Here is a 26,204-nt window from a genome sequence, read left to right as displayed (position 1 = left end):
GCTGTAGAAAGAAAGGTTGTTGATAATTATCAAAAACTGCCCCACAGTTGGATGATCATTGCAACCGAAGCACTGGCGCACAATCCCAAATACATTCTCCATATCCTGTCTTGGCTTATGTTTGTAGTCAACAAGTACTTGTATTGCAGCGACGTGGTCAGGTATTTTACAAGCGACAGTGTGCTTTGCAGCGTTACACGCAGCCCAAGGGCAGTTCCTGCACTTAAAAAGCCGCCACCATACTGTGCAGCATGTTCCTCCCATTCCTTGAATCAGCACGAAGGCCTTTTGATGGGATTCTAGATGACATTATAAAAATTAGTCTTTCCATTAGTTTTACAAACCGTTCTGTCGGTTCGATGTTCCTGACGTTGTCCCTTTGCAAATGCTCCCGGTAAAAGAAAATACCCTTTAGTACCTCCTGTCTGAACAGCTGAAATGCAAGGTTTACTCGCATTTTTTCGAATGCGTTTGGATGCACATGTGATTGCGTGATGTGTCGCATCACCTTCAATGTCACAAATCGCCCGCGCGCACTTGCCAACTGGCTGGGCGAACGGCGCGGCTTGCATAGCGCGCCAAAAGCCGCACGCCTGGCAGCTGCAGCGCCACCTACGCTGTGCATCCAAACCGGTTTCACAGGGGCCCCTTGAAACGGCGGCCGTTCACGACACTAGGAAAACCTTCTAGCCTCTGTAATAGCGGTGTTTAGGCAAGACGGGACGTAGCCTCGCAACGAGATTTAGTCTCTAGAATATGTTGCGTCGGTACTGCAAAGCATTTCATGCTTTCGTCTGCTAGGTCTGTTCGATTCAGAACTGGTTCTCTGCACTAATTCTGAAAAAGTTCTGTTGGTGCCGGCGCGGTGCAATTCCAGTTTCTTGGTGCAGGTGCAGCGCGTCAGCAGCGTCACAAATCACTGGTGCGGAGATTTTCAATCAAGCGCGTGCACGCACAGGCCTTGTCGTCTGCTATCCGGTTCTCGTCCGTCGTGGTGTGTTGTGTTGCGGTGCGTCGCGTCTGTTTTTCGTGCCTCGTGGAGTCATGGACTACGACATCGCCGAATCCACTTTTATGGAATTTTCTTATTCGTCAGGCAGCGAAGATGAGGAAGCCGACGTGGTGCTTTCTTTAGCAGCAACACAGTTCGGACAGACCGCAACAGAATTCCCAACTACTACGAAAGCGTAGTAGCTAGGTATTTCAGCTTCGAATTCAAGAGGCTGTTCAGGCTGTCGCTAGAAACGGGGAAAACTTTCCTTAGTTGTCCATTGATGTTGACAAACATTTCGTCGGCTGCGCGCGTCGTCTGCTTACGCCGTCAAACACGTGCACCACAATCCTGCACCTCCGCCTCTGACGGTGCCGCGGTTCTTTGCACCGAAGCGGCACCACGACTGCACCAAAATCAATCGCGGACGGTGGTGCAGGGGCGCTGTGAATCGAGCGCTTTGGTGCAGCGCACCGTGAACCGGTTGCGGCGGTGCAGAGAACCACGGCTGAATCGAATGCAGCTGCTATCGAACATGTCACATAGTTCAAACTTCGTACAGGCACAAGAGTCGAATGAATCAAGTCGTACAAACTAGCCTCAGCAGAAACACTACTATGCTTTATGAATCTCGGACCAGTTTAGTAAATAGGTGCAGGCTTGCCTCATTAGCGCTGTTTAAGAGGTCAACATTACCCTGTTTTTGTGAGTGATACCTGAACCCCCGACTCATAACTTTTCAGCAGACCCAACGACAGAAACGACGACCACTACCACGGGTGAGTGGATTGGATTGGAATCGTATTTTCAGCGACAGCGGTTGAGCGCCCGTTCCTGGGTAATGTGTCGTAGTAGTTATCGGCGTACGCGGTGAGCGCGTTGCCATGGGAACCACTCGGAGTGTGGTTACTCTGCAAGGGCTAGAGTACGGCGTTAGTGAAGAAATCCATAACCAGTGGTTGCCTACCACCGGAACCATCCGGATGGTGACCGCCTGGGAAGATAGGAGGGTATCGCGACAGCAGAAGAATCCCTCACCATAGGATGGCGAGAGTTTATGGCGAGAGCTTAAAAAGGCGCAAATGGAGGTGTTCGCCAAGGCAGCCATCCCGAGGGCTGGTACTCTGGAGGAGGACTGGGAGGTCCGTGGGAGGGGTGGGTACAGCGAGAGCGTAGGAATACCAGCCGGGAGATGGTTACCGAGGAAGGAGGAAGGAATGATCGGAGGATGGCCACCACGGCAACCGTTCGGAAGGTGGTTACCCTGACAGGAGGTGCATGTCAGGGAATCGCCATCCGGGAGGTGGTTACCGTGGAACGAAGAGGGTACGGCGAGAGCATAGAATATATTAATCAGAGGTTGGCAAGCGTAGATAGATGAGGCTATTTTGAGAGCATAGGAAAGGTTAACATTGGGGTGGGTACTGTAGAAGGAGGAACGTATGGCGAGAGCGCAAGGCTCAAGCGGAAGGCCACAGGAACCACCCAATGGCGGTACCCTGGAAAGAGGAGGGATAGTATGGCGACAACGGAGAAACGTAGCACGGTCCATCGGCGGCAGCAGCTGAGAAACGCGTTTCCCGAGGTGAGGGCCATTGATGATGCTGTGCTCCTAGAGCGGCGGAACGGGAAGGAGAGCAAGTCGATGAACAAGTACGTGTGTAAAACTAAAAAGAGCGCTCTAGATTTACACAGACATGAAGGCGCTCTCATTTGCTTTACCTCAAGATATCATAAAATATAAATGTCATAACAGCTGTCGCTGAATATCTGACTGCACACCGGTAATCGTCCTGTCATTTTTGTTGTTGTTTTTTTCTCTCTTATTCTTAAAGCGGATCTGAAAGGGGCTCTGATAAAGTTACGGTATCACTGGGAAGTTAAAACACGCCATTTCACGAATGTGGTTCAGCAAGAATTCTTTTAATGCGCTTTATAAAAGCTGAGTTATCTGTAGTCAGAATTTGAATTTCAGCGTCTTCGCGCCTTTCCCTTTCCTCTTGTTACTTTTTGCAAGAAGGTCGGCGCTCCTCTGCCGGCTCCAACTCCGGGAGCAAAGCTTCCAGACCCGCCGGAACTACGTAGCTTACTGGCCGCGGTCATGGTAGCTGCCTGACGACTGAAAGAATCTAACCAATAGCCATCTCTCAACTTCTATACGCAGGTTCGGGCAGTGGAGAAGGGTGAGAGCATGAAAAAGTCGCCGGGAAGGGCTCGCCAACTTTCGCGCGTGATTGTGGGTTCTCTGCTGCGTGTAAAAGTTTATTATATGGCTCAGGTGTCCACGATAGCCCAATGCAATGAGTGAGCGAGTTGAAAGCCCCTTTAACACTTGACCATTTTCTTGGCGATGAACCATGTTCCCGCAACCATGTTGCTATCGTCGTCACTCGCTCATGTCTTTGGGAGGGGGAACATACCGTAGGAACGCTTTTCCTGCCCCTGCTTTCATCCTCAGCGATGCCGTACAACTCGCTCATCTGCATCCTTGGCGCCAACATGACATTGAGGGCCGTGTCCGAGCTGCCGGAAGATGGCCTGTGTGACTTCAGCTTCTACCAGGCCCTGGAAGAGAAGCACGCCATCCTGAGCGGCCGCGGCGGACCCCACGTGGCCACCTTCAGCCTGATACTCCAGGCTGCCTCCCAGCACGCCAAGACCGAGTACGGACTCAGCTTCGACTACGAGTGAGTGTGCTTGGTGGAGGCCTCTTTCAAAGGGAAACCTGTATAACGGCCAGCACCGACATGTGACGTGAACAATATGGGGTGGCGCGCTATCGTGCGGAAGGAAGGGGTAACAGGTGATGTTACGGCCCATCGGAATGCGTGTAGAGAAGAGTTTTCAGAGTGGTTTTCTGATTTCACAGTGCGCCTACGAGGTCGGCCCTCCGTTAAAAAAATCCAAATACATTCCAGACAAAAAAAAAAAAAGAAATTTGAGGGGACACTTAAGCTCCGCCTCAAGAGTATGACGCAATATTCAATGGGCTAATGCCCATATATGCAAAATTGGGCATTCTCTAATTATCATTCATAGATTTCTGGCAGTCCTCGTATACCACTCCTGGCTCAGTGACGCAGCGATTAAGCGATTTGCCACTGCCCTGCGGTGGCAGGCGTTGCCACCGGTGGAACTTGTGCGATAGGTTGCTCTTCCCAGCAACCTCTCGCAACCAACCATTGATTTACCTGCCACGCCACCTTCCATGGTGGGAAGTTTGCTCACTATCCGGTGGGCAGGTTGTGATTACGCCACAAAGTAACGTGACCTCGATGGCCCACCTGCTTCTCTGGCAATTTTGAAGCTAAAAGCTTCACTACCTGCACCACAGCCGCGCTTCCCGTGAGCCGTCGGAGCCAAGATTTGCCACAGCTGCGCATGCGCGAAACCGAGTGACGCCACACGCGGCACAAATAAAAAAATAAGTAAAAGACAAACAGCGCGCCAGGATACTCTCATATCTCGGTGGACACCCGAACCGCGCCCTAAGGGAAGGAAAAATTAGCTAAGGCTTAAGCTTGGTTAAGCCCGGTAATTGCGAAAGCAATATCCGTACCTACGCCATGGTACAGCTGGTAGTGTAGCTGGTGGTGGTGCTTGTGGTTAGACTTGTGGTGATGCATCGGTTATGCAATCCAATCCAATCCAATGCAATCCAGTCCAATCCCATCCAATCCACTCATATTCAATTCAATCCAATCCACTCCTATCCAATCCAATGCAATCTAATCTAATCCAATCCAGTCCAGTTCAGTCCAGCCCAATCTAATCCAATCTAATGCAATCAAGGTGAAATGAAGGTCAATGGTGGTCACCGCCGCGGAACGGCAAAGGCGTGAAAGTGCAAGTAATATTGCTTTCGCAATAAAAGAAAAGAAAATTGGTTTTAAGGAAAGGAAACGACTCCTGCGCCTCTCATATCTCGATGGATACCCCAACCGCACCGTAAGGGCCTTAAGGATAATGAAATGAAATGAAAATTGCTTTTAAGGAAAGCAAATGCCTGTCTCTCATATCTTGGTGTACACCCGAAAGGAATGCACAGTACATGTCTCTAAAGAGACAGCACTGTATTCACTACACGCGTGTCTCCTCCTCCGCCTCCGCACAGGCAGTGTGTGGAAGGCCGAACGCCTCCACCGCTACCGTGGTGCTCCCAGTGCATTTCGCGCCAACTGCGACAGCCATGACGTCAAACCAAGCACAACTGCAGCTTTTCGCTTATATATCGAGGCTTAACCAGAGCTAAGCCACTGCTAAATTTTTTTCAGTGATTTTTCGTTCATGGTCAACGACGCCGGCGACGATGGCGGATTTTTTCCGGCACGAGCTCTTTAAAGCTATCGCGTTGAAACGTTCAAGTACAGGGTGTCATTTGAATACACCACCACAATACGCTCTTGAAGCCGCCGCTGTGGCTCAGTGGTTGTGGCGCTCTGCTGCGGGCCCGAAAGACGCGGGTTAAATCCCGGCCATGTCGGTCGAATTTCATTGGAGGCGAAATGCGACAGAGCCGTGTATTGTGTGGCGTCAGTGCACGTTAATGACCCCCAGGTGGTCGAAATTATCTGGAGCCGTCCACTAAGGCGCTCTTCATCGCTTGAGCCCTTTTGGGACGTTAAACCCCATAAACTAGTATACGCTTGCCAGAGCTACCCCGCATGAAGGCACTGGCCGAGCGCACGACGCATTGCATTCGACGTAAACAAAACGCTCCAAAATTGCCTTCTCATTTTAGAGTGCACCGGCTAAAGCTGCCGTTATCTAAAACGTCACGATTAATATGTGTTCTGAAGCCGGACTTGCCCCCAACAACCGCTCCATTTGCTTGGTGTTTCTCCGAATCACACAAGCTTGTCTTGGAGTCCATGTCGCTGCGTGCGTTATTTTTGCTCACTAAAACAGTTGTTGAAACTAGACAGCCTAGACAGCTCTACGGTGTAAGCTCTACTAGCTCATATGTGTAAGTTATATAGCAGCCGTGCCCTGTTACAGTGCAACATATATGCCTAAGCCCGCCCGCTCAATTTGGGAATGGAGTCACCGCGTGATGCGGCGTTATGTAACCCGATGCCACGCGGCTGGCAATTCTACCTCGGTATGGCTCTACGTTAGCGACCGCCGCGACGCCGTCGCACCCGCTCTGATCTGCGTGTTAACTTCGTGAAGGCAGTCGCCGCCGTACCGCGGCCCGCGCTCCGCCTTAAAGGGACACCGCGTAGATTTTATACCCGTGCCACACGCGCACAAGAAATGGCAGTAAATGCTTAAGGCCTTAAGTTTGTTAATGCAATTATTTTCGGAGTTGGTGCTACAAGTCCACATTTAATGCCATTATTGAAAGTGACGATAACGCTTGCAAGGTAGTCAAAAGTTTCATCTGAATGTAAACAGTGCTAATGAGCACAATATATCGGGAATCATGTTCAAATGTAATGTAAAAACGATTTTCCAGAAAGTACGGCTGTTCCTGCTTCACAAGTCGAAAAAGTAGCCATAAACTCGCATGGCAGCACATAAGTCGAGAGTACCTGTTAATAAGGCTGGTTAAAATGGTGCTCTTCGCATCGAAAATGCGGCATAGATGCCTCATCTGGCTGAAAGTTAACAATTAACAATTTCTTACTGGTTAGGAAGTTGATACTGACAAAGCTGCATGCTTTTCTCCGTGTGAAATGGGAACGAGAGTACACATTGCACGGGCGAATGAGTTGTGGCGAACTCAGTAGATCGCGAATGGCAGTATGGCTAATGCCATTAAATTTATGCGTGTGGCACCGCACGAATGCCATTAAAACTTAAGGCAGTAAGCACTTAATCTGTCCGTGTGGCACGGGTATAGAAATCGACGAGCTTAAAGAGGTCGAATGCGTGAAACTTGAAGGTAAAGGGACGCCTAAGTCTTTTTAGACTAGCATTCGAATTGGTGACGCAATCGCCGATTAAAACCGCGACTGCCTTCAGGCTTCTCCGCAGCGCACAGACCAAGTTGGGGGGGGGGGGGGGGGGGTATGATTACGTCATCGAAGGTACGCGTATATTTCCAGCGCATAATCGTTTGCTTGGGAGGAAAAAAACCAATGCTACTAAGGCCAAAGCTCGCCGAGCGTGGTTTAGCAGCATCCGACGACGCACAGCAGTGTGTGGCTGACGGCAGCGGTAATTTGAAATCTTACCTTCTGTGACGCCACACCGAAGTTCCCCGCACTGCTCTGTTGCTTTGAGGATAAGCGCAAAATTCAATCTTTGATTATGTCACTGTTTTAAGTGCTAGCGCAAAAACTCTTGGCATGCTTCGTCTACAGCATGTATAAATTTGAATCCCTGAATATCGCGCAATTCTCAAAAAGTGGCGCAGTTGCCCTTTAAGGGTATGACATGATAGCTGATGAGTTAATGACCATATATTTACCAGCAACAATTTAGGACAAAAATTTTGAAAATTGTACGATACTTTTACGGAAATATTGAAGGCAATGGTCCATTGTTCTGATATGTACCAAAATCTTCCTTTTGAAGTGTTTCCACCGATCGCATGGAATAGTTACGACTGCCATATAAAACCAATGGGGAACGCTTTTGACAATAGCAAAACGTTAATAGAAAAAAAAAACCGTGACTGTCGTCGTGTGATCTGCGGATGTATTGATTTTTATAGTGAAATCTTTCTTTATGAGAAAAAACTGCGTTGATGAAATGTTCCCCGCTCAAAAATTTTCTCCAGAATTACTGGGTATGTTACAGCGCTTAACATGCATAGTATCCACCGACCACACGTTGCTCTTCTCCGAGGTCACGTGACCGCTCTGGCACGCAGCCCATCCTGTAGCCTCCCGCAGCCTTCGCTGAAATTAAATGGGACGCAAAGACTACACCAAGCGCTTCGAAGCACCTCTTGGGGATCTGTGCGCTTTTTGTTGGGTTTATGAGTAGTTGTAAGGAAAGGCACGGTGGCAATCTTAAGTCGGTGGACAGCACCTAGACGATCGTATCGTGGAGGAAGGGATAAAGGAAGGAGTGAAAGGAGCAGTGATTAAAAAAAAAAATGTGACGAGAATGTTTGCTTTCGCTCAGTTTTTCTACTGAACGCGGATACCGAAAGTGACGTCACTTGTTTTCGTGTTTTGTTGCTTTTGTCCATGACACGACTCCCGTCAGATACAGTCGAACCCGGATATATCGAATCCGGATAGATAGAATTGTTGACTGTATCGTACATGCAGGTTATCCCTTTGAAAATCCTTTGCATAAGAACAAGAAAGTCGCGCAGTATACAAGACTCCAATTTCGCGGGTCGTTCGGTATACCGAACTGTGCGGAGTGCCCCCCTCTAAGGGGCGATTCTGCTAACGACCCTTTTCGATGGCATTTCTCGCGCGGAGGCGGGTCGGCTGCGCGGCCTCTGACATTTGCTCGTCATCAACCTCGTCACGCCGTGAAACAGCGTGACGAGGTGAATGACGTCACGAGTGAATGAACTCGCCATGCTGTTTCACAGCCTGTCGAGTTCAAAGTAGGGTGTGGTTGAGTGAGGGTTGCTTTCAGTATCTTGTACACGTTTTTCAGACCGCACCGCTGTCATGAAGTGAAGCCAACCTACCTTAAGCCAAGTAGCAGACCTTTTCGGGAGTGATTCGCTGCCAAAAGCGTTGCGGAAAGTAATTGTACCTTAATATTAATAACTGATTTATTCTATTTATAGTATACTGATAACTGGATTAGACATCTTAGGGTAGGCGGCGGTTATTTTTGAACCATCCGCTACGGCTTCGATCCGAAGCAGGTTAGGCATACCAACGGCCTGCGAGTGGTGCTCTGTCGGCATGCCGGCGGGCGGCATGTATTTGCAATAAGCGCATCACTAGCGGTCATATAATGTATCGTTGCTTCTAGGTTAGAGGTAAGCTCATATATGTCATTTTGTATATATCGAATTATCGATATGTCGAACTGCTTCGCGATCCCCTTCGAATTCGATGTATCCGGATTCGACTGTAGTACTCGTAGATTGCAGTCAGGCAGTCTTTTGACGCCGAAAAAGGCTCCCTCAAGTTTCAAGCCTATAATTAAAAACAATTCTCCCCCCTCCTCCTCGGCTCTTTAACTCTCTCTGTAGCTCTATTTTCTGGGCTCGTTTGGCCCTCACGACGGCAATAAGCTACCACTGTCCGTGCAGCCAAACTCAGCACACAAGTGTTAGTTGTTAAACGGCGGAAGGCATACGAGAGCGCACTCCATCTGGTCTCATCAAAGTAATCTACCCAGGTAACGCAAAATGTTGCTTGAACGTTATCTGAATGGTCACAAATGTCGGAGAGTAACGTTGCCCGATTGTTGCTAATGTCACTATTTTTGATCACCAGATAACGTCGCAGAATAACGTTTATGCTACATTCAGGGGACGTTGACGTGATGTTATTATGACGTTATACTGACAAATCATGCTAAAAGTTACGTTGCCTGAACGTTAGTAGAATGTAATCCGATGCAATGCATGCACTAGCTCCTTGAGGAACATATGGGTAAAAGCTATATAACCAGCACCATCCATTCATACTAGGGAAGGTGCGGCAAGTGCTGATAAATTGTACGTGTCCCTGCTGCCTTCCAGAAGTGGCTAATGTATATGAGCTTATACGTAGTCGAGACACACACAAAAAGGTGGTTACACAGTAATTGTGGTCTACAATAAAATTACTCCAGCACTGCTCACCTGTCACATTGAATGACAGGCACTACAGTGCAAAATTTACACCAGGTGCACATGTGAGAGCCCTTTATATCATTTATTTTGCATCATACATCGTCATCCATTCTGTGAATGAGATTGGACATCGCTGGGTCATCCACTCCGCTGGAGTCACTGGATTAAAAGAACAAAAACACAAAAATTACCGTTATTCAGCCAAAGTTCAAGAGAGTACTTACAAAGTAATCAGATATCTAAATAATTTGCAGGGTCAGAATTGTGTATGAAATGCGCCAATATTTATTAGAGAGATAATGCGGAAACCAAGAAGACTAACCCCTTCTGAATTTCTGCTTTTAAAACCATCAAAATTGCCACTCATGCAACACTGACAGCTTTACACTGTAACCTTAATTTTTACTTGCATTTCGCATAGGTTTTGCCTCTGCTGTCCCATATGACGTGCTTCACGCTGGAAAAGCTAAGTGGCTGTGACAAGTGAACAGTTTTTGCACAGCTCGACACACGAGCTGACTATATGGTAGTCCAGATTCCCTACACAAGTATAATAGACTTGCCGTTTCTTGCAGCGTGCTGGCGCATGACGAAAATGGTCGCCAATATCACGCCTGAAGTCGACTTCTTTGCCCAACGGGCAAGACCGCCGCAGGGCCACTGCAAAAACAAACCAATATCACTGACTTACAGCAGTAAACCTAGAAACGGATATTTGCTACAAATATATCAACCCCCCCCCCCTTACACCTTCTATGAACTCTGAACATGCATACGTTGAACTGTGCACCTCATTCTACTATATGACTCAGAAAATCCACTTTCAAATTGGTATCTAAAGTAACCTACTTGAGTATGGATCCATCACTCCAAAATAATATATACAAGGCTGCTTGCCCTTGACTTGATCGATATTGTGACATGCAAACTGACAGTCTTTTTTTCCGTGGTGAATTAAAATGACAAATAAAGATTCCTGAAAAAATGAATTTTCTCTGCAGTGAAAAGAAAATTGGTACACACCCATGATTACGCTCATGATGTTTAGGTTTGCAAATTGCTTCTTGCCCTTTCGGCCAGTCAGGCAATATTCCTTGGCCAACCCGTCGTTGATGCAGCGCTTCATTATTTGGCGCACTATGTCCTTCTGGCATGAACCTCCAATTAGGGCAAGGTGCGAAATCTGAACAGAAAAAAATGCAAGAAACTTTTAGATATTGAGCTAAACGCAACTAAAATTGGGTCCCTAGTGAATAATGCATCAATAGCTAATAATAAGTCCTTGACTCACAAGTATATACTCCAAAATGCTAGCATTACGCATTTTTATGAGCTGTTTTAATGGCCCAAAGCAGAGCACAGGCTGAAAGAATCGTAGTACAGATCTTGATTATTTAAAAGATCTTGGATACTTCACTGCACGCTAACATTGCACAGCATTTTTTTGCTCCTCCGAATGAGGCTATGGCAGCTAGGGATTTTATTCTGCATTTGGGCTTTGCAGCTAAGCCATACAACTATTAGATCACCACAATGAGTAAATTGCTTTTCTCACAAGTGACAGCAATTGAAAATAATAGTATAGCTCTGCAATGTGGAAAAAAAAAGCCAACTAGCAGAACTGGCATGAGATAAAAATGCACTTGCCAAGGTTCTTTTGTTCTCTTCATCATCCAGTATGCGTTCCATACTGGCCACTCCTTCTGCATTTTTAAGAGGCAAATACTGAAGGACCTCATCTACTTTTGCTGAAGGATCCACTGCACTTTCCCGAGCATGTGCTATTCTGTCGACCTTTTCTGTCAGAACATCAATTTTTTCATCTACCTTTGCCACCGTTTGTGCAAGGTTCTTTAGAAGCCCTAGAATGAGCAAAAGCAAGGAATTAGAAGAAAAAAAAACATACCACAGCACAAATAGACTGCTGGCCAGAATTTCAAAACTAGCCAAACTTTTATTTGTGCCAAAATGAGCACATCTATATAAAGCTAAGTCCACACAGCACAATAAAATGCTGCTTACAACTAGCCCGGTAGAGGCACGAAGTTTTTACCTTGGATTCCGCTTTCTGCTTGTAGCAGTGGGCTCGCACGTACTTGCGCTGGCCTCGGCGCAGGACGGCCAACAAATGGTAGCTGCTGGAGTGGCTTTGCAGGAACTGCAGATGGTGGGCGACAATCTTCGCAGCTTTCCTCGCTGTCCTCACTTCCCCCGGAAACAGCCCTTTCTTTTCTTTTTTTCTTTGGTGCTTCAAAGCTGTCTTCATCCGACGCTGCATAGTTAAAAATTGTTTCAATGCAATGACTTCAGCATTAAAGTGGCTTGGTGAAGAAATATTTACAAATTAGCAGCTAAGTTTTTGGAATATGCATGATTAATACAAAATGTGTGACCATTTCAACAGGAAAACTGGAATCATACTTCCGTAAAGTGCCTTCTTTGTAGGCTTTCTCGGCCTCTTCATTCGTCGTTCTTCATCGGTGGTCAAATCTGAGACCTCTTCTGCTTTTTTTTCCCTTCGTTTTGCCTCGGCATATGTTGCTGCAAGCAAAGAATTCGATATAGAAAAATTTAATGACGCAGCCAAAGGAGAACTGTATGAAAAGAGCAAGTAAACTTTTGAAACCAATGTTTACAACCACCTAGCAACAGTAATAATTTGAAATACGAGCATAACAATAGTATCACCATAACATGAACCTCGAGCCAGATAATAGCCAACATATGATTACTGATGAGAGTCAATGTATCAAGGAGGTATCTGAATATTTTGCCATTTTCGGTCAAAGGTTTTCTACTCTGGCCACAACCCGAACCTCCAACAGTGCGCTATAATCACAACACTTTGTGACACAAAAATTAAAAAAAAAAGACTTACTGGCCTCGCCCAAGATTCGGCATTTATGTGTCGTCCATTCGTCCCCAGGCTGCTCAGAGTTTTTTATTGCATTCCGGCAACGAGATGGATTTCTGTATGGTGGCCAAAAAGTTTCGCCATTCTGCACCCAGAGTTTGGGAACGGCAGCGACTCCGTCCCCACTGCTAAATGCAACAATACAGAACATCCTGCAAGAAGATAGCACAGTTAGCACACCAACACACACTGCTGCCAAGACAAGGGCATTATTTTCTAAGGGCCTTTTTGACAAGACACAACTGATTTGAAGTTTCCTCTCTATGAGACCAATTTATATGCAGCGTCTATACTGCCCGCAGCTGAGTGACAGAAAACCATGTTGCTTGCATGCCATGGAGAACTAGTTATTTTCTTATCTCTCTCTTTTTTTTTTCTTCAGAAAATGACATCGCTCTGAGCACTCTCCTACTTGACATGTGATAGAAATCTTCACCAACAAAAAGTTTACTGCCGTTTTCAACACAGTCGTGGCGTGGAATTTCAGCATGAACATCATAGAACTATTTGCAGTCCATGCTGATGGTACACAGGAGACAAAATCGTCAAAAAGCAGAACAAAGACGGTAAAAGATGTACACACACACTGAGCATTGCAAGTTCAGTTAGCATGCTTGACTGGCTGCATGATGGCTCCAACCAACGGCCTGTAGGCCATCCAAGTACGTTAGACGGAGTTTCAGTCACACTACGAGCAAATAACGATCAATCGCACTAATGAATTGCACAGACTTAACGATGTGGCTCATGCCACGTGTGAGACAACTGAGGCTGTATCGTGGCATTGCCGCGGTCGCTACGCCGTCAATGAGTGAAAATAATTTTAGCATTTATCTCTGATCAGACCTGCACACAAGCAGCTCTGCTTAACATTACGATCCATCTCCACGTTTTAACAGCGGGGCCAGCGCAGCACCGTTATGCTGCGAATATGCATGGTCAGAAAGAAATACAAGATTAACAAAGCAGCACGAAATACACAGAAAAAAAGTAGCGCACATAATGTGGCCCATTCCAGATGCGGCAGTCAAGCTTACAAGCTAAAAGAGAGGTCACCAAATCAGTAGCAACTCACCTGTCAACGCTGAAAAGTTCAAGAAATTTGACGATCGAGTTCACACGTGTTCAAAACGAGGTTTCAAAGTCTGCATCAAAGTACTCATGAGCACGGTTCCATTGTCCCGTGCCCCGACAAAAGTTTTGTAGCGCGGCTCGATGCGCGCGCTCAGTTTGGACGTTTGGGGCGCCACCTGAGCGCTACAAAATAGTCAAAAATAAATATTTTTTAAAATCGAACTTTCCAACTGAGCCAAGATACTGCGCGACAGTTCTTTTATTTACCAATAAATTGTTCATTGAGGGTTATGTATTGTATTGAAGCTTTTCCTAAGCTCTTCCAAACCAAGCGAGACATGGCAAGCCAGCGCTGGGGCGAGATGCACTCGAGCCAAGCCTAGCCAGCGTGTGCATGCGGAAGCAACGTTACTGCGGGAGATACTTGGTTTGGTGTGGTGGATGCGGAGGCGCGGATTTTTTTCCCTACAATATCAAGACACTTCTGCGTAGCTGAAGCAAGTACTCGTGCTGCATGTATGTGGATGACCTTCGGTGCACCATTATGCGTACTGCTTGTGTTTGCAAGTAGGACTGCGTCTACCACCGATGGAGAGGACAAAGCGACGTATTACTGACGTTGGAAGACGACAGAAATTCAGGCGCCGAGCAACCAAAATAGCAGCGCTTTACCAATCTAATGATTCTAAGGTGCAGCAGCCAGAGCTGCAGACAAGCCGCGACTTATCTACAACCGATGAACATTTTGTGAGCGAGGTTGTGTTTCACGGCAGTGAGTCCAGTGACAGTTCCCAACCTGATGGCTCTACGGTGCAGCACTCACAGACAAGCCGCTACTTACCTACTGCAGACGAACATTTTGTGAATGAGGTTGTGCATCACGATAGTGAGTCCATTGATAGTTATCAGAGCAATGGCGATGGAGAATTTGTTTCTCCATTGTGCATCGCTGGTCCGCCCCCAACTGGCGAAGTTGCCGAGCCTCCAGAGGTTTATGATAGTTCAAGCGAGAGTGAGGTGGGTTTAGCGCCGACTTTGCACGATCCACTTCGTTCATGGGCTGTGGACAACAACATTTGTGCCGCCCACGTCACTAAGCTTCTCAAAATTCTGCAGCCACATCATCCAGATCTCCCTTCGGATGCCAGAGCACTGCTGCGGACGCCTCATGCAAGCAGAGTCAACAGCATGGGAAGTGGCGCTTACTGCTTTTTCGGCGTCACTGAAAACCTCATTCAGCAAATAGAAAGTGGTGCCATAGCCATGAGCACTTCAGTGATTTCTCTGACGATAAACGTCGATGGCTTGCCCATATTTAGGAGTTCGTCGAAACAGTTTTGGCCCGTACTTGTGCGGGCCGAAGAAAGCTCACGAGATGAACCTTTTCTTGCAGCTCTCTACATGGGGGACTCCAAACCTGAGAGTGTTGCGAATTTTATGCAAGATGTGTTGAGAGAGCTGACTTCACTTCTAGAGCTCGGATTGCACTATGGTGAAGCTGTGTTCCCAGTCATTGTCCGTGCATTTGTTTGTAACATGCCTGCACGTGCATTCCTTAAATGTACAAAGGGACATACAGCGTATTTTGCATGTGAAAAGTGCATGCAAAAGGGCTTGTACTCTGTACAGCACAGGAAAGTCATATATCCTGATGTATTGGCCCCTCTGCGTACAGACGAAAACTTTGCCAACATGTCACAGCCTGAGCATCATAATAGCACATCACCGTTGCTCGATCTGGGAATTGGACTGGTTAGTAGGTTCCCACTTGACTACATGCATTTGGTTTGCTTAGGAGTTATGAAGAGGCTTCTGGTGCAATGTTGGACATCAACTGCCCCATCAGCGTCAAAGCTACCTTTGAGTGCACGTAGGGCAATTTCTGAACACCTTGTGAGTCTGGCTGTTAACACACCACATGAGCTTCAGCGCACTCCGAGGACACTACGTGTTTTAGAATTTTGGAAGGCATCCGAGTACAGGAACTTCCTTGTTTATTTCGGCCCAATTGTTCTGAAACAACATCTTGCTCGTCCGTTTTACATGCACTTTCTGAAGCTAAGTTGCGCCATCACAATACTGGCCTCTCCTGATCTTTGCACGACTTTGTGTGACTATGCTGAGCAGCTGCTGCTTAGCTTTGTGGCAGAGGCAGGTAAGCTGTATGGCAGCAGTATCTACACTGTCAGCATACACAGCCTCTCACATCTGACAGATAGTGTACGACAGTTTGGCCACCTTGCCCTGTTTTCAGCCTTTCCTTTTGAGGCTTTTTTAGGAAAGCTGAAGAGACTAGTCAGAGGCCAAGCCCTTCCAACAGAACAAATTTTTATGAGAGTAGCTGAACTAAAGCAACAGTACAAACAACCAGTGAATCCTGGAAGGGGTGGCATCAAGCTGTCTAACATGCACACAAGTGGACCAGTACCTGAAAACTTTATCGGGCAGCAGTTCAGCAAGGCTATGATCGGCAAAAAAGTGCTTTCTACAAAGCCCAAAGGCAACTGTGTGAGAATAAAAGATGGCAATTTTGTCTTAATTAGAAATTTTCTAGCTGCTGAAGGTGAGATCTTTATTTGTGGACAGCACTATGCCGATATTAGCAACTTTTATGGTGCAACACTGTGCCCTGTTGATACAGGTGTTTACAGAGCCCGAGGGCTCTCACAGTCTCTGAGTATGTATAGCATCAGTGAAATCTGTACAAAATGTGTGTGCTTACCATTCAAGAAAAATTCAGATGCTCTTTTTCCTGTGCTCCCATTGTGAAAATGATACTTTTGCTAGGTAAACTGACAATGGCAAATCAACTCTCCCACAGCAGTGTTTGTTTTCACTCGTGTGCATGATAAAGTTTTGGCTATATGCTACGCTCTTGGTGTAGGAGTGGCAGTATTGCATATGAATAAAAATTTTCTATGTCATATTTTTTACCTTGGTGATATGAACCTGATTTCTTCCAAAATAATTGCAATCTAAAACGGTCCCCTCATTATAAAGCTACCATTTATCACTGAGCATGTTTTCGTCCCACCAAGAGTTTTGCATTTTACTCTTAGAGCTTAATTAGCTTAGTAATATTTAATTCCAGCGTCTACTTAATGTTGCGGTATTAATGTTACCGCAACGTTAGTGAGATGTGCATACCCAACGTCAGTGCTGTGTTTGCCTATAAACGTTATGGTGACGTAATCACTAAACGTCATGGCGACCTCTGTCAGGCAACGTTGTAGCAATGTGATATTTTGTCGCATAACGTTGTGTGGAAGTTCATACATACAGGCAACGTTTAGGCAATGTTTTGCGTTACCTGGGTATGTAGGCAACATCGCTTTCCTTTTTGTAGGCTCTTGCTTGTCTGCAGTGACAACACCTAGCTGACTAGCGGTTCAGGGTGAATCTAGAATAAATGGCGCCTTTCCGAAACCTCTTTTTTACAATGACGGCACAGACCAAAGGCTGTTACGAGTGAATCTGTTAACGAGAAATACGTGTTGAAAAGTTTTCTTCGGTGTTATTTTTGCGCTTTCACCCATGCGTCGCGCAGTTATAAATTAAGAACGCTTGCAGTGGCCTAAAACGCAAAGTTTCGAGAGATGTCAAACACGTTTCACCATTTGCGTTTTATTGCAGCTTCAGGAATGTCACGCAGAAGATCATTCAACAACGCGACACCAGAAAGGTCCTGACTGGACTCTGGGGAAAAAGGATTTATCATTATGCCTTTCTGAGCTTGAGGTTCTACGACCTGAACAAAGAGAAGTACAGAAGCGTGTTCCATATCCTGCGGGTAAGAATAGGAGCCAACAGCGATAAGGAACCAATAATAACATGCTCAGTGCGAACTATTTGCGATGATAGATCCTGCCTACAAGCGTGTCAGTCGCAGCCACCACTCAGCGGCATGCATCAACGTGAGAGCATTTAGGAGCCAACAGCGATAAGGAACCAATAATAACATGCTCAGTGCGAACTATTTGTGATGATAGATCCTGCCTACAAGCGTGTCAGTCGCAGCCACCACTCAGCGGCATGCATCAACGTGAGAGCATTTACCTATGCCTAACCTAAGGATCACTAGGCGAGCTGAAGCAACACCTCCTAGATACCGAAGACCACCCCACGCCAGAACGACGTCATGAAAAGGAGATCCCCCTGAAAGTCAGTTTCATCGCAACCGACCGATCACTAGAGCTGCTCATACAAAAACACGACAATGTAGGGTATTTATTCTATTCATTCATAAATATCATTTGTCTCATGATTATACCTACCTTTTTAGAAGTACAGAAGGAGGGGAGGGGGTTAAATACTGATTCAAAATTCAGGTGACCCTTCATAAACCTTATGAACATTGCAGAGGAAAGGGAACAAATACTTGTGTAAACAGCGTCAAGAACTATGTAAGCCGTTTTTGAGCATGGAAGTACGAACCAGTACTGCTATGCAGATTTCAAAATGTCACAGTGAAGCGAAGGCATAGCAACGCCATTCTGAAGAAGAGTTTAAAATGTAAGGGCGAATAGCACTATAGCACAATGCATATTACGACAATACATAACTGTATGGTACACTAATAGATGAAATAAACCGCACACTTGCATTAATTGCAGGTATATGAGCGATGCAAAGATGTAAGAAGGTAAAGAAGAGCCTATCGAATACATTGCAAGCAGTTGACAAACAAGTAGGGTTTCATTGAACAGCAAACGGAACATAATGTTTTTCAGAATAAATATAAAAAGAAAACATTGAAGGACTGTGATACTGGTCAAACTGTGAAAAATACGAAGAAAAAGATTTTTGGATTGCCTCAAGTAGGCCACGGTCCGGATTACGAAGCACAGTAAAAAGGTACAGTCATGAAATTTATGATTGATTGATGATTATTACTTTGGGGTATTCTTGGGAGGGGGTACTGGTCCCGACGTATGTTGGCCAGTTGGTGGCATCACTCTTGGGGACCAGGGGAAGGGGTAGGGGGATGTAGGGAGGGGAGAGGGTATGGTCGTCGCCGAGACGGGAGCGGTCCGAGTCCGTGCAGGGGGAGGGGTCTTGGAGTAGCACCGCCGCCGCAACAACAGCTCGCGGGGGGAAGCCTCGGTGCACTAGGATAGTCTGCAAGCACCGGGCTGGGGGAGGCAGATTCCTAGACCTTCATGTGGCTGGGAGGAGCCGAAGGTCCAGAAGGGTCCAGGTCCAAGGCTGCAAGTCCAGGAGGCCGCAGGCCTTGGGCTGCTGGTCCAGGTTCCTCGGGCTACAGAAGGATGTCCAGGCCGGTCTCCTTGAGGTAGGCCAGCAGGAGCCGGCAGGCGGGCAGGTGGTTCCGGGCCGGGAACAGCAGCTGGTCCTCCGTGTCTGCTGGCAGGCCGAGGGCACGGTAGCCTGCAAAGAGACGGCTACGAGGCAGGGCAAAAGTAGGGCATGCACCCAACAGGTGACCCATGGTGCCTGTATCCCCGCACGATGGACAGGCAGGGGAGGAGGCCATACCAACTACGAACTTGCGTGTCGGTGTCCATGAGCATCCGATCCGAAGTCGGAGCAGGAGAGCACGTTCTCTGCGCGGGATCTTGTCTGGGAGCCGGTGGAAGGGCCTGCACGCAGAGATACGCCTGTCAGGATGCTTTGCCCTTACCGCTCGCCTTAGTAGATGCCGGGCAAAATCATGCGGGGCCACTTTAGTGGTCACGGGCGACCCATCGTTGTGGGCATCCTTCGCGAGGGAGTCGGCGTCCTCGTTGCCCTGGACGCCGGTGTGGCCAGGGACCCAGTGAAGGGACACCTGGTAGCCTGCATCCTCCAGTGCGTGCAGGTGGGCACGCAGGACACTCGCCGATGTCTGCGAGATGTGGGGCCTGCTCAGGAGCTGGAGGGCAGGCCGAGAGTCACACAGGACAGCGACAGGGCCAGGTGGGGTGGTAGACCCGATGAATTCTGCTGCCAGGTGGAGACCTGCCAGCTCAGCTGCCGTGGAGCTGCCCGGGAAGGAAAGTCTGCAGGACCGGCTCTGCTGCAGTTGGGGCACTGCCAGAGCCGCTGCTGCTTGCCCTGTGGCTGGTAGGACCGAGCCATCGGTGAAGAGGAGGGTGGTCCCTTTGCACTCTTCCAGGAAGGCAGCAGTGGTCTGGCGGAGTGGCGTTTGGTCACGCCGTCAAGGTCCAGGGTGACCTTGACGGTGACCTTGTCAGCAGGAATCCAGGAGAGCCGGTGGTCGATGGTGAGACCAAGGTACTTCACCTGCGATTTCCAAGGGAGCTTAGTGCCGTCAATCTTGAGGGTAGCAATCTGAGCCGTGGCTCGTGCTCCCCTCGGATGTATAAACAAAGCCTCAGATTTCGTGGCTGAGAGAGACAGCCCCTTGGTCGCCAGGAACTGCTGCACCCCGTTGAGGGCACGCTGGAGGGCCTGTCTGGCAGAGGTAATCTGCCTCCTCGGAGCTCGGACCCAGAGGGCGACATCGTCCGCGTATACAGAGCAGAGAACTCTGTGGCGGCGGTCCTGCTGGATGGAGCGAGGGAGGCCTGCCATGACCAGGTTGAAGAGGAAGGGGCTGAGGACAGACCCCTGAGGGACCCCGGTGGTGATGGGGCGAGGACTGCTCAGAGTGCGGCCAACCCGAACCTGCATAGAACGGTTGGACAGGAAGGAGGTTATAAACCGCCGGAGGTTACCTGTCACCCCCAGCTCGTCCAAGGCCATCTCGATGGTGCTGTGGGGCAGACCGTCGAAGGCCGACTGGACGTCCAGGAGGACAAGGATGGCAACGTCTCCGTGGAACTTCGCTTCCTCGAGGGATGACACCACGTCCGCGATGGAGTCTGCGGTACAGTGGTGCCTGCGAAAACCTGTCAAGTTCTCGGGAAGGAAGTTAGTAGCCTCAGCAATCCAGGTGAGTCGTTGGAGTGCCACCGACTCCATGGTCTTACAGGCAGCTGAGGTCAGCGAGACGGGTCGGTAGGACGACAGCTCCTTGGAGGGCTTGCGGGGTTTGAGGATAGGGACCACGATGGCCGTGGTCCAGCTCTCCGGGAGGATGCCGCTCGACCAGATGTCGTTAAACACGGTCAGCAGGCGGGCCTTTCCCGGGGCATCCAAGTTCCGCAGCATCTGCAATGTGAGCCCGTCTGCCCCAGGAGCGCTCTTCTTTTTGGACCGATGGAGGGCCCTGAGCAGCTCGTGTGGGGTGATCGGGTCAGTGCAGAGGGAGGCTACGCCAACAGCACCTGCAAGGACAGGAGGAAGTTGGGTTCGACACTGGGACGGAGGTCCCAGTGGGGGGCCTGGACTCGGGTGGGCAGCCTTGGTGAAATGGTCGGCCAGCTGCTCCGCCAGTGCCTGGTACGACACCCCCCGGGCAATGGCGGCACCGAGGACTGGGTGTCGGTTTGCTGCGACCTGGAGGAGGGACCGCAGGAGTCGCCAGGCCGTCGCCGAGCGGATGGACTGGCAGGCGCCAGGCCAGCCCTCCCTAGCCCGGCGGTTCGCCTGGCGACGGCAGACAGCATCAATCCGCCGGTAGGCCGTCCAGTCCTCTGGGAGCCACGTGCTCTCCGCCTTCCGCTCGGCTCGTCTCCTGGCAGCTCGGAGTCCCAGGAGGCGAAGGTCTGGGACAGGGGCCTGCACTGAGGTAGAGCAGGACACAGTAGCACTTTGTGCACACTTGCCCAGCAGGGTCAGGAAGTCCTCTGCATGGGGGATGTCCTTTGCGAGTTCCCTGAACATGGGCCACTTGGTGATTTTGTACACTTTTTCCTTCCTGCGCCTTCGAGAGGAAGGGTTCAGAAGGATGGGGAAGTGGTCCGAGCCCAGGGAATCCGGAGCTCTATCCCAGGTGTAGTGGCAGGCGTCCGACAGCAAGGCTAGGTCGATGATGGACGAATGGCCTGGTCGGATGAAGGTAGGGGCCCTGGGCTGCAGGACCCTGAGACTGGCTGCAGTGGTGGCATCCAGAAGCTTCCTGCCTCTGGCGGACGTGGTACGGCTGCCCCAATCCCTGTGGTGAGAATTAAAATCTCCACAGATTAGAACATCCTTACCAAGTCGTGCATGAAGGGCCGTGAGGCAGGAAGGGTCCCAAGGCACACTGGGTGGGAGGTAGACTAAGGCCACTGTGGTGTCCGTGCTGCCCATGCGAACGCGCACAGCACAGATCTCCAGGTGACCCAGGTCAGGGTCATCGGCTGCCAGGACAGTATGGGGGATCCCATTCCTGACATAGATGGCCGTGCGGGGTCTCTCCTGGGGGTGGGCGTCGTCCCGGCAGGGGGCGTCACTGCAGTCCTGGAGGGAGCAGCAGGAGCGGCCTGAGTACCCAGTGTACCCTGGGAGACGGGAGGATTCTGCAGGGATCCGGGTCTCCTGGAGAGCCATGATGTCGTAGTCCAGGGAGCCTTGCAGAACAAGGTCTTTTATATCGGCCCGCCGGGCACGCAGGGAATTCACGTTCCACTGCATGACCCGAGGCCGTGAGGGGGCCGAGTTACGGCGATCCATGGTGTTGGGTGGAGGGGCCCTCGGCAGCGAGGACAGCCAGGCACATCTGACGTGCGCCCGAGTCACGGGGGAGCTGTGGCAAGAGGGCCTGGACAGCAAGCCGCAGGGCTGCCGTCACCGTCTGTTGGGCATCCTGCGCTGGAGAGCGGGCTGGGACCCCGGCAGCAGGGCGGGAAGGTCCAGGGCCCCGAGTCTGCAGGGCCTTGGCATAGCTGAGCCCCCGGGTGACCCTGGAGGATCCGGGTCCCGGTTCCCTGGGAGGCTGCTGCTGGTGGCGGATCTGGACCCTGGCCGCCCGGCGGGCCCCAGGCTCTGCATGCCTGCGGAGAGCAGTCGCCACCTTACTCTGTTCCCTCCAGATGGGACAGGAGGGGTCCTCCGCGCAGTGGCGTCCACCGCAGTGAATGCAGCGGGGGACGTCTGCTCTGCAGGCCCGGTGGTGGTGGTGGCCCCCGCAGAAAGTGCAACGCTGCGGTTTCGAGCAGGAGGCGGCCACATGGTTGTAGCCCCCACACCGAGAGCACAACAAGGGCCGGGCCTTGAAAGGGTGGACCGGGAACAGTATCCCGGCAATCTGGACCTGGTCCGGGGGCTCAGCTGCGAAACGGGCGGTGACAGCACGGCCACGGCGACGGATGGCCAGGATCTCCACCGAGGACTCGATGGTGTCGGCGATGTCCTGTTCAGACACCTCCGGGTCGATACCGAAGACGGCCCCGATGAAGCCATCCGGGCGGGAGGCCTCGAAAGCCCGGACTGGGGTAGACAGCAGGGAGCTGAGACCCAGGAGGGCTGCCCTGGCCTCTGGGGTGGAGACGTCCGCGGCGATGATGTTGCGCCTGCGGTTAACTCGTACCTCCAAAACGCCAGGCCGGGGGTACAGGAAGGCGCTGTAGTCCTCCTTGACAACGTCCCTGAGAGAGAAGGACCTCTGGCGGGGCCGGAAGAGGACAGTGGCCACACGGGGCCGTGGACGGGCTCCTGGACGCCTGGCCTTGCGGTTCACCAGGATCCACCCGTCTGACCCACGTTGGTCCTGACTGGCTGGAGCAGAGGGGGGAGGGTTAAGTAGCGAGGGCTCGCCACTTACCTCTGGAGGGCCATGGCCTGGGGGGGAGAGAGACTCCTCAGGGGCATGGACCGGTGGGGTTGGGGTGCTGGACCGGGAGGAGGCAACCTGTTGTTGACTGGCTGCGTTGAGCAGCTTCTCTAGTGCCGAGGATCTCTGGTCTGTGGGCCCTCCTGGGGAAGAGACCTCAACAGAGGGGGTGATCAGAGGGGAGGGATCGGCAACGGGCAGCTGAGTGGGCACAGTTGCTTGGGGGCTCCCTGCGGGCAGGTGCTCCGGGGACGGCTCCTGGTGAGGCCTGGGGCGTCGGGGTTTCCTGGGCTGTCGCCTGGGGCCGGGGGGCAGGTCCGGGTGGTCCCTCAGGAACTGGGCCCTCTGGCGGGTGACTGCTGGCGAGGGGGAAGCACTGCGCGCTAGCGAGGAGGAAGTGCTGCGTGTAGGCGAGGGGGAAGCGCTGCGCACAGGAGGAGGGGAAGCACTGCGCGCTGGCGAGGAGGAAGCGCTTCGCGCAAGGGGGGGGGGAAGCGCTGCGCGTAGGCGAGGGGTGCCTGGAGCTGCAAGGGCTGTGCTGCAGGCTGGCAGTAGCCTGGACAGTGGTTTCCAAGGGGGGTGTGGAGGCCTGGTGACGGCCGGGGAGATCCGGCGTTTGGAGGACCCGTTGGCCCCGGTTGGCCTCTGCCAGAAGGGCTGCCACCCGCAGGCGGAGGTGGCGGAGGAAGTACTTGGGATCAACGGTTAGACTGGCAGACCGCTGGTGGTGGAGGGTGCGCCTTGGGCTGCGTGGGGAGTGGCTTGTGCCAGGGACAGGCTCGTCACTCGCAGTGTGGTCCCCCATAATGTTATGGGGGTCCCCTGCGAGTATGGAGTACGGCAAAAAACAAAAGGAGGAGAAAAGAAAGCAAATGCAGAAGGGGGGGGGGGGGGGCAAAGAAGGGAAATATAAAAAATAGGGCGAGTAGAAAATCACCAGAAAAACACGGTTAAAAAAAAACGAAAAAAAAACAAGTGAAACGGATAGAAGAGTAGGAAAGGAAGGAGGTAGAAGAACTAGGGGTGAGACACGGGTAAAGAAACGCGAGCAAAACACGAGTAATTACAAGTGATCACGCGGAGAAGAGTAGGAAAAGAGGGAGGTTGAAGAAATAGCTTTAGGGGAACACAAGTCAAACGCACGAGTAAAAACACGGGTTAAACACGAGTAAAACACGGGTGAAAACAAGTGAACACGCGGGGGAACACAAGTCAAAAGCACGAGCAAAAACACGGGTAAAACGCGAGTAATAGACGAGTGAAAACAAGTGAGGACGTGGAGAAGAGTAGGGAAAAGGAGAGGTAGTAGAAATAGGGGTAGGGGAACACAAGTGAAAAAAAAAAACACAAGTATAACACGTGTAACACACGAGTAAGAAAACTCGAGAAAAACACGTGAAAAACTCGAGTAAAAACAAGTGAACACGCGAACAGGAAGAGTGGAATTAAAGAGGAAAGACAGGTGTAGAAGTAAATGAAATAAGAAGGTTGGAGTGATCTGGTGAGTTCCTCGCGAGACAGGAGAAAAAAAAAGGCTTAGGAGATGGGGGTGAAAGGAATAGGACTAGCGGTGGGACAAAGGAATACTCAGGGAAAAGGAAGAACGATAAAGCGAAATGCGAGCGCTAAAATAAAAAACAACACTAGTAAGAAGCGAAGGGTAGAAAGATTTAAAAGCAAAATAGAGGATAGTGAGGGAGGCCTAGTTTTAAAATGAGTGAGTTCGGAATAAAGACGAAATCAGGAGAGGCAAAGGACTTGGGTAGGCGGAAAAAGGCCTAAGAAAAGTGGCAAAAACTTGCTCTTTCGGCCGTCGACACAGGCTCCTGAAGAGGCACGACGAAGACCACACCAGGTAGTTGGTATGGTGGAAGGGCCGAGGAACACTTGGTTAGCAGTGGTAATCCAAAACACAGGGCTCCAGGGCACGGGCACGGGCACACACGATCACGGAGGGCACAGTATGGCAGAGGGCTGCAAGGGCCGGCGGCAAACGCCGCGGCCTCGAGGCGCGCACGAACTCGACGGAGCGAGCGCCGCGCGCGACCGGCCGCGTTGGCTGCTAGGGCGACACTGGCACAACCGGGCGAAAACGAGGCTCCGAGGTTCAGGGAGGCGAGCGACGCAGGTCCGCTGCCTACGAATGCTCCGAGGAGACTCGAAATTTATGAGCGTGAACACGGCAGCGTGTGCCAGATAGCCTCGGGCCCTACTGGTGGCGACATGCGGCGGCCGCTTTGATAAACAAAGTGGAAAGGGAGGTGTGTCCTTCAGCTTGCCGGAAGCAGGTAAGGCAGCATAACCCTTTCCACTTTGTTTATCAAAGCGGCCGCCGCATGTCGCCACCAGAAGGGCCCGAGGCTACCTGGCACACGCTGCCGTGTTCACGCTCATAAATTTCATGACTGTACACCCTTACTACGCGAGGACAAGGGCAATTTAATACTTCATCGCCAGCTCTAATTCACATCGAGCACTAAATATTAATAACGGAGGACGCTTTTATTATTGTGCAGTTAAACGCGGAGTAAAACCACTAGCTGCTCATCAACACAGGACATGAATTCACACGCAGCACCGCCGAGTGGTGTGGTGCCTCTGTTGTATGGGACGCTCATTGTAAAAAAGATATTATGCAGCTTGAAAAGGTACAAAGAAAAGCAGTTAGATTCATTTTCGGAAAATATAAACGCTTAGACTCCCCTTCTAATTTAATGAAGCTCAATAATATCCCTACATTAGCAGCACGAAGGCAAGTTAGCCGTCTTGCATTTCTTTATAACGGTCTTTCCGGAAAGATCAAGTTACCCATACCAGAATCTGTTAAACATGCTAGTACAAGGACAACGCGGCATAATCACGAACAATCCTTAGCCCCAATCTTCGCTCGCACTAACACATTTAAATATAGTTTTTTCCCCCG

The 26,204-nt window shown here is 50.2% G+C and overlaps 2 protein-coding genes and 1 long non-coding RNA gene across 4 annotated transcripts in view; 1 reads left to right on the top strand and 2 right to left on the bottom strand.

Annotated features, from left to right (window-relative positions):
• Positions 1 to 916: 916 nt before the first annotated feature.
• The window catches only part of LOC149336278 (uncharacterized), a 39,199-nt gene continuing 13,911 nt past the window's right edge, over positions 917 to 26,204 (top strand). The window contains exons 1-3 of the mRNA XM_089554693.1: positions 917 to 1,770; positions 3,450 to 3,678; positions 17,320 to 17,476. Of these exons, the coding sequence (XP_089410819.1) occupies positions 3,452 to 3,678; positions 17,320 to 17,476 (384 nt within the window). The 5' untranslated portion in view covers positions 917 to 1,770; positions 3,450 to 3,451. The remainder of the gene's footprint in view (positions 1,771 to 3,449; positions 3,679 to 17,319; positions 17,477 to 26,204) is intronic.
• Positions 9,762 to 11,473, bottom strand: LOC149336280 (uncharacterized). The gene is made up of 4 exons (XM_089552798.1): positions 11,346 to 11,473; positions 10,722 to 10,881; positions 10,262 to 10,358; positions 9,762 to 9,857 (listed from the first exon to the last, which is right to left on the bottom strand). Exons 1-4 carry the CDS (start codon positions 11,385 to 11,387, stop codon positions 9,791 to 9,793), a joined length of 366 nt encoding a protein of 121 aa, XP_089408924.1. The 5' UTR covers positions 11,388 to 11,473; the 3' UTR covers positions 9,762 to 9,790.
• Positions 11,570 to 14,275, bottom strand: LOC149336279 (uncharacterized). Of its 2 annotated transcripts, XR_016284248.1 has the most exons (4): positions 13,688 to 14,275; positions 12,577 to 12,764; positions 12,120 to 12,239; positions 11,570 to 11,970 (listed from the first exon to the last, which is right to left on the bottom strand). It is a non-coding gene; the product is annotated as an uncharacterized LOC149336279 (long non-coding RNA). The 2 variants fall into 2 exon arrangements; XR_016284247.1 differs by having other exon boundaries at positions 12,577 to 13,741.

This window comes from Amblyomma mixtum, chromosome 7 (genome assembly GCF_055824585.1).
Source record: "Amblyomma mixtum isolate Tamu chromosome 7, ASM5582458v1, whole genome shotgun sequence".
Classification (NCBI taxonomy): Eukaryota; Metazoa; Arthropoda; class Arachnida; order Ixodida; family Ixodidae; genus Amblyomma; species Amblyomma mixtum.
Note: the sequence above shows the minus strand (reverse complement) of the source record. Positions and strands in the feature narration are given on the sequence as shown.

Excerpts from the sequence above, each read along its gene's own strand:
- LOC149336280 (XM_089552798.1), bottom strand. The coding sequence starts at position 11,387 with ATGGAACGCATACTGGATGATGAAGAGAACAAAAGAACCTTG. Across the intron at positions 10,359-10,721 it reads CATCATGAGCGTAATCATGG|TGGCCCTGCGGCGGTCTTGC; the intron begins GTGTGTACCAAT and ends TTGTTTTTGCAG. Across the intron at positions 9,858-10,261 it reads CCAGCACGCTGCAAGAAACG|TGACTCCAGCGGAGTGGATG; the intron begins GCAAGTCTATTA and ends CTTTTAATCCAG.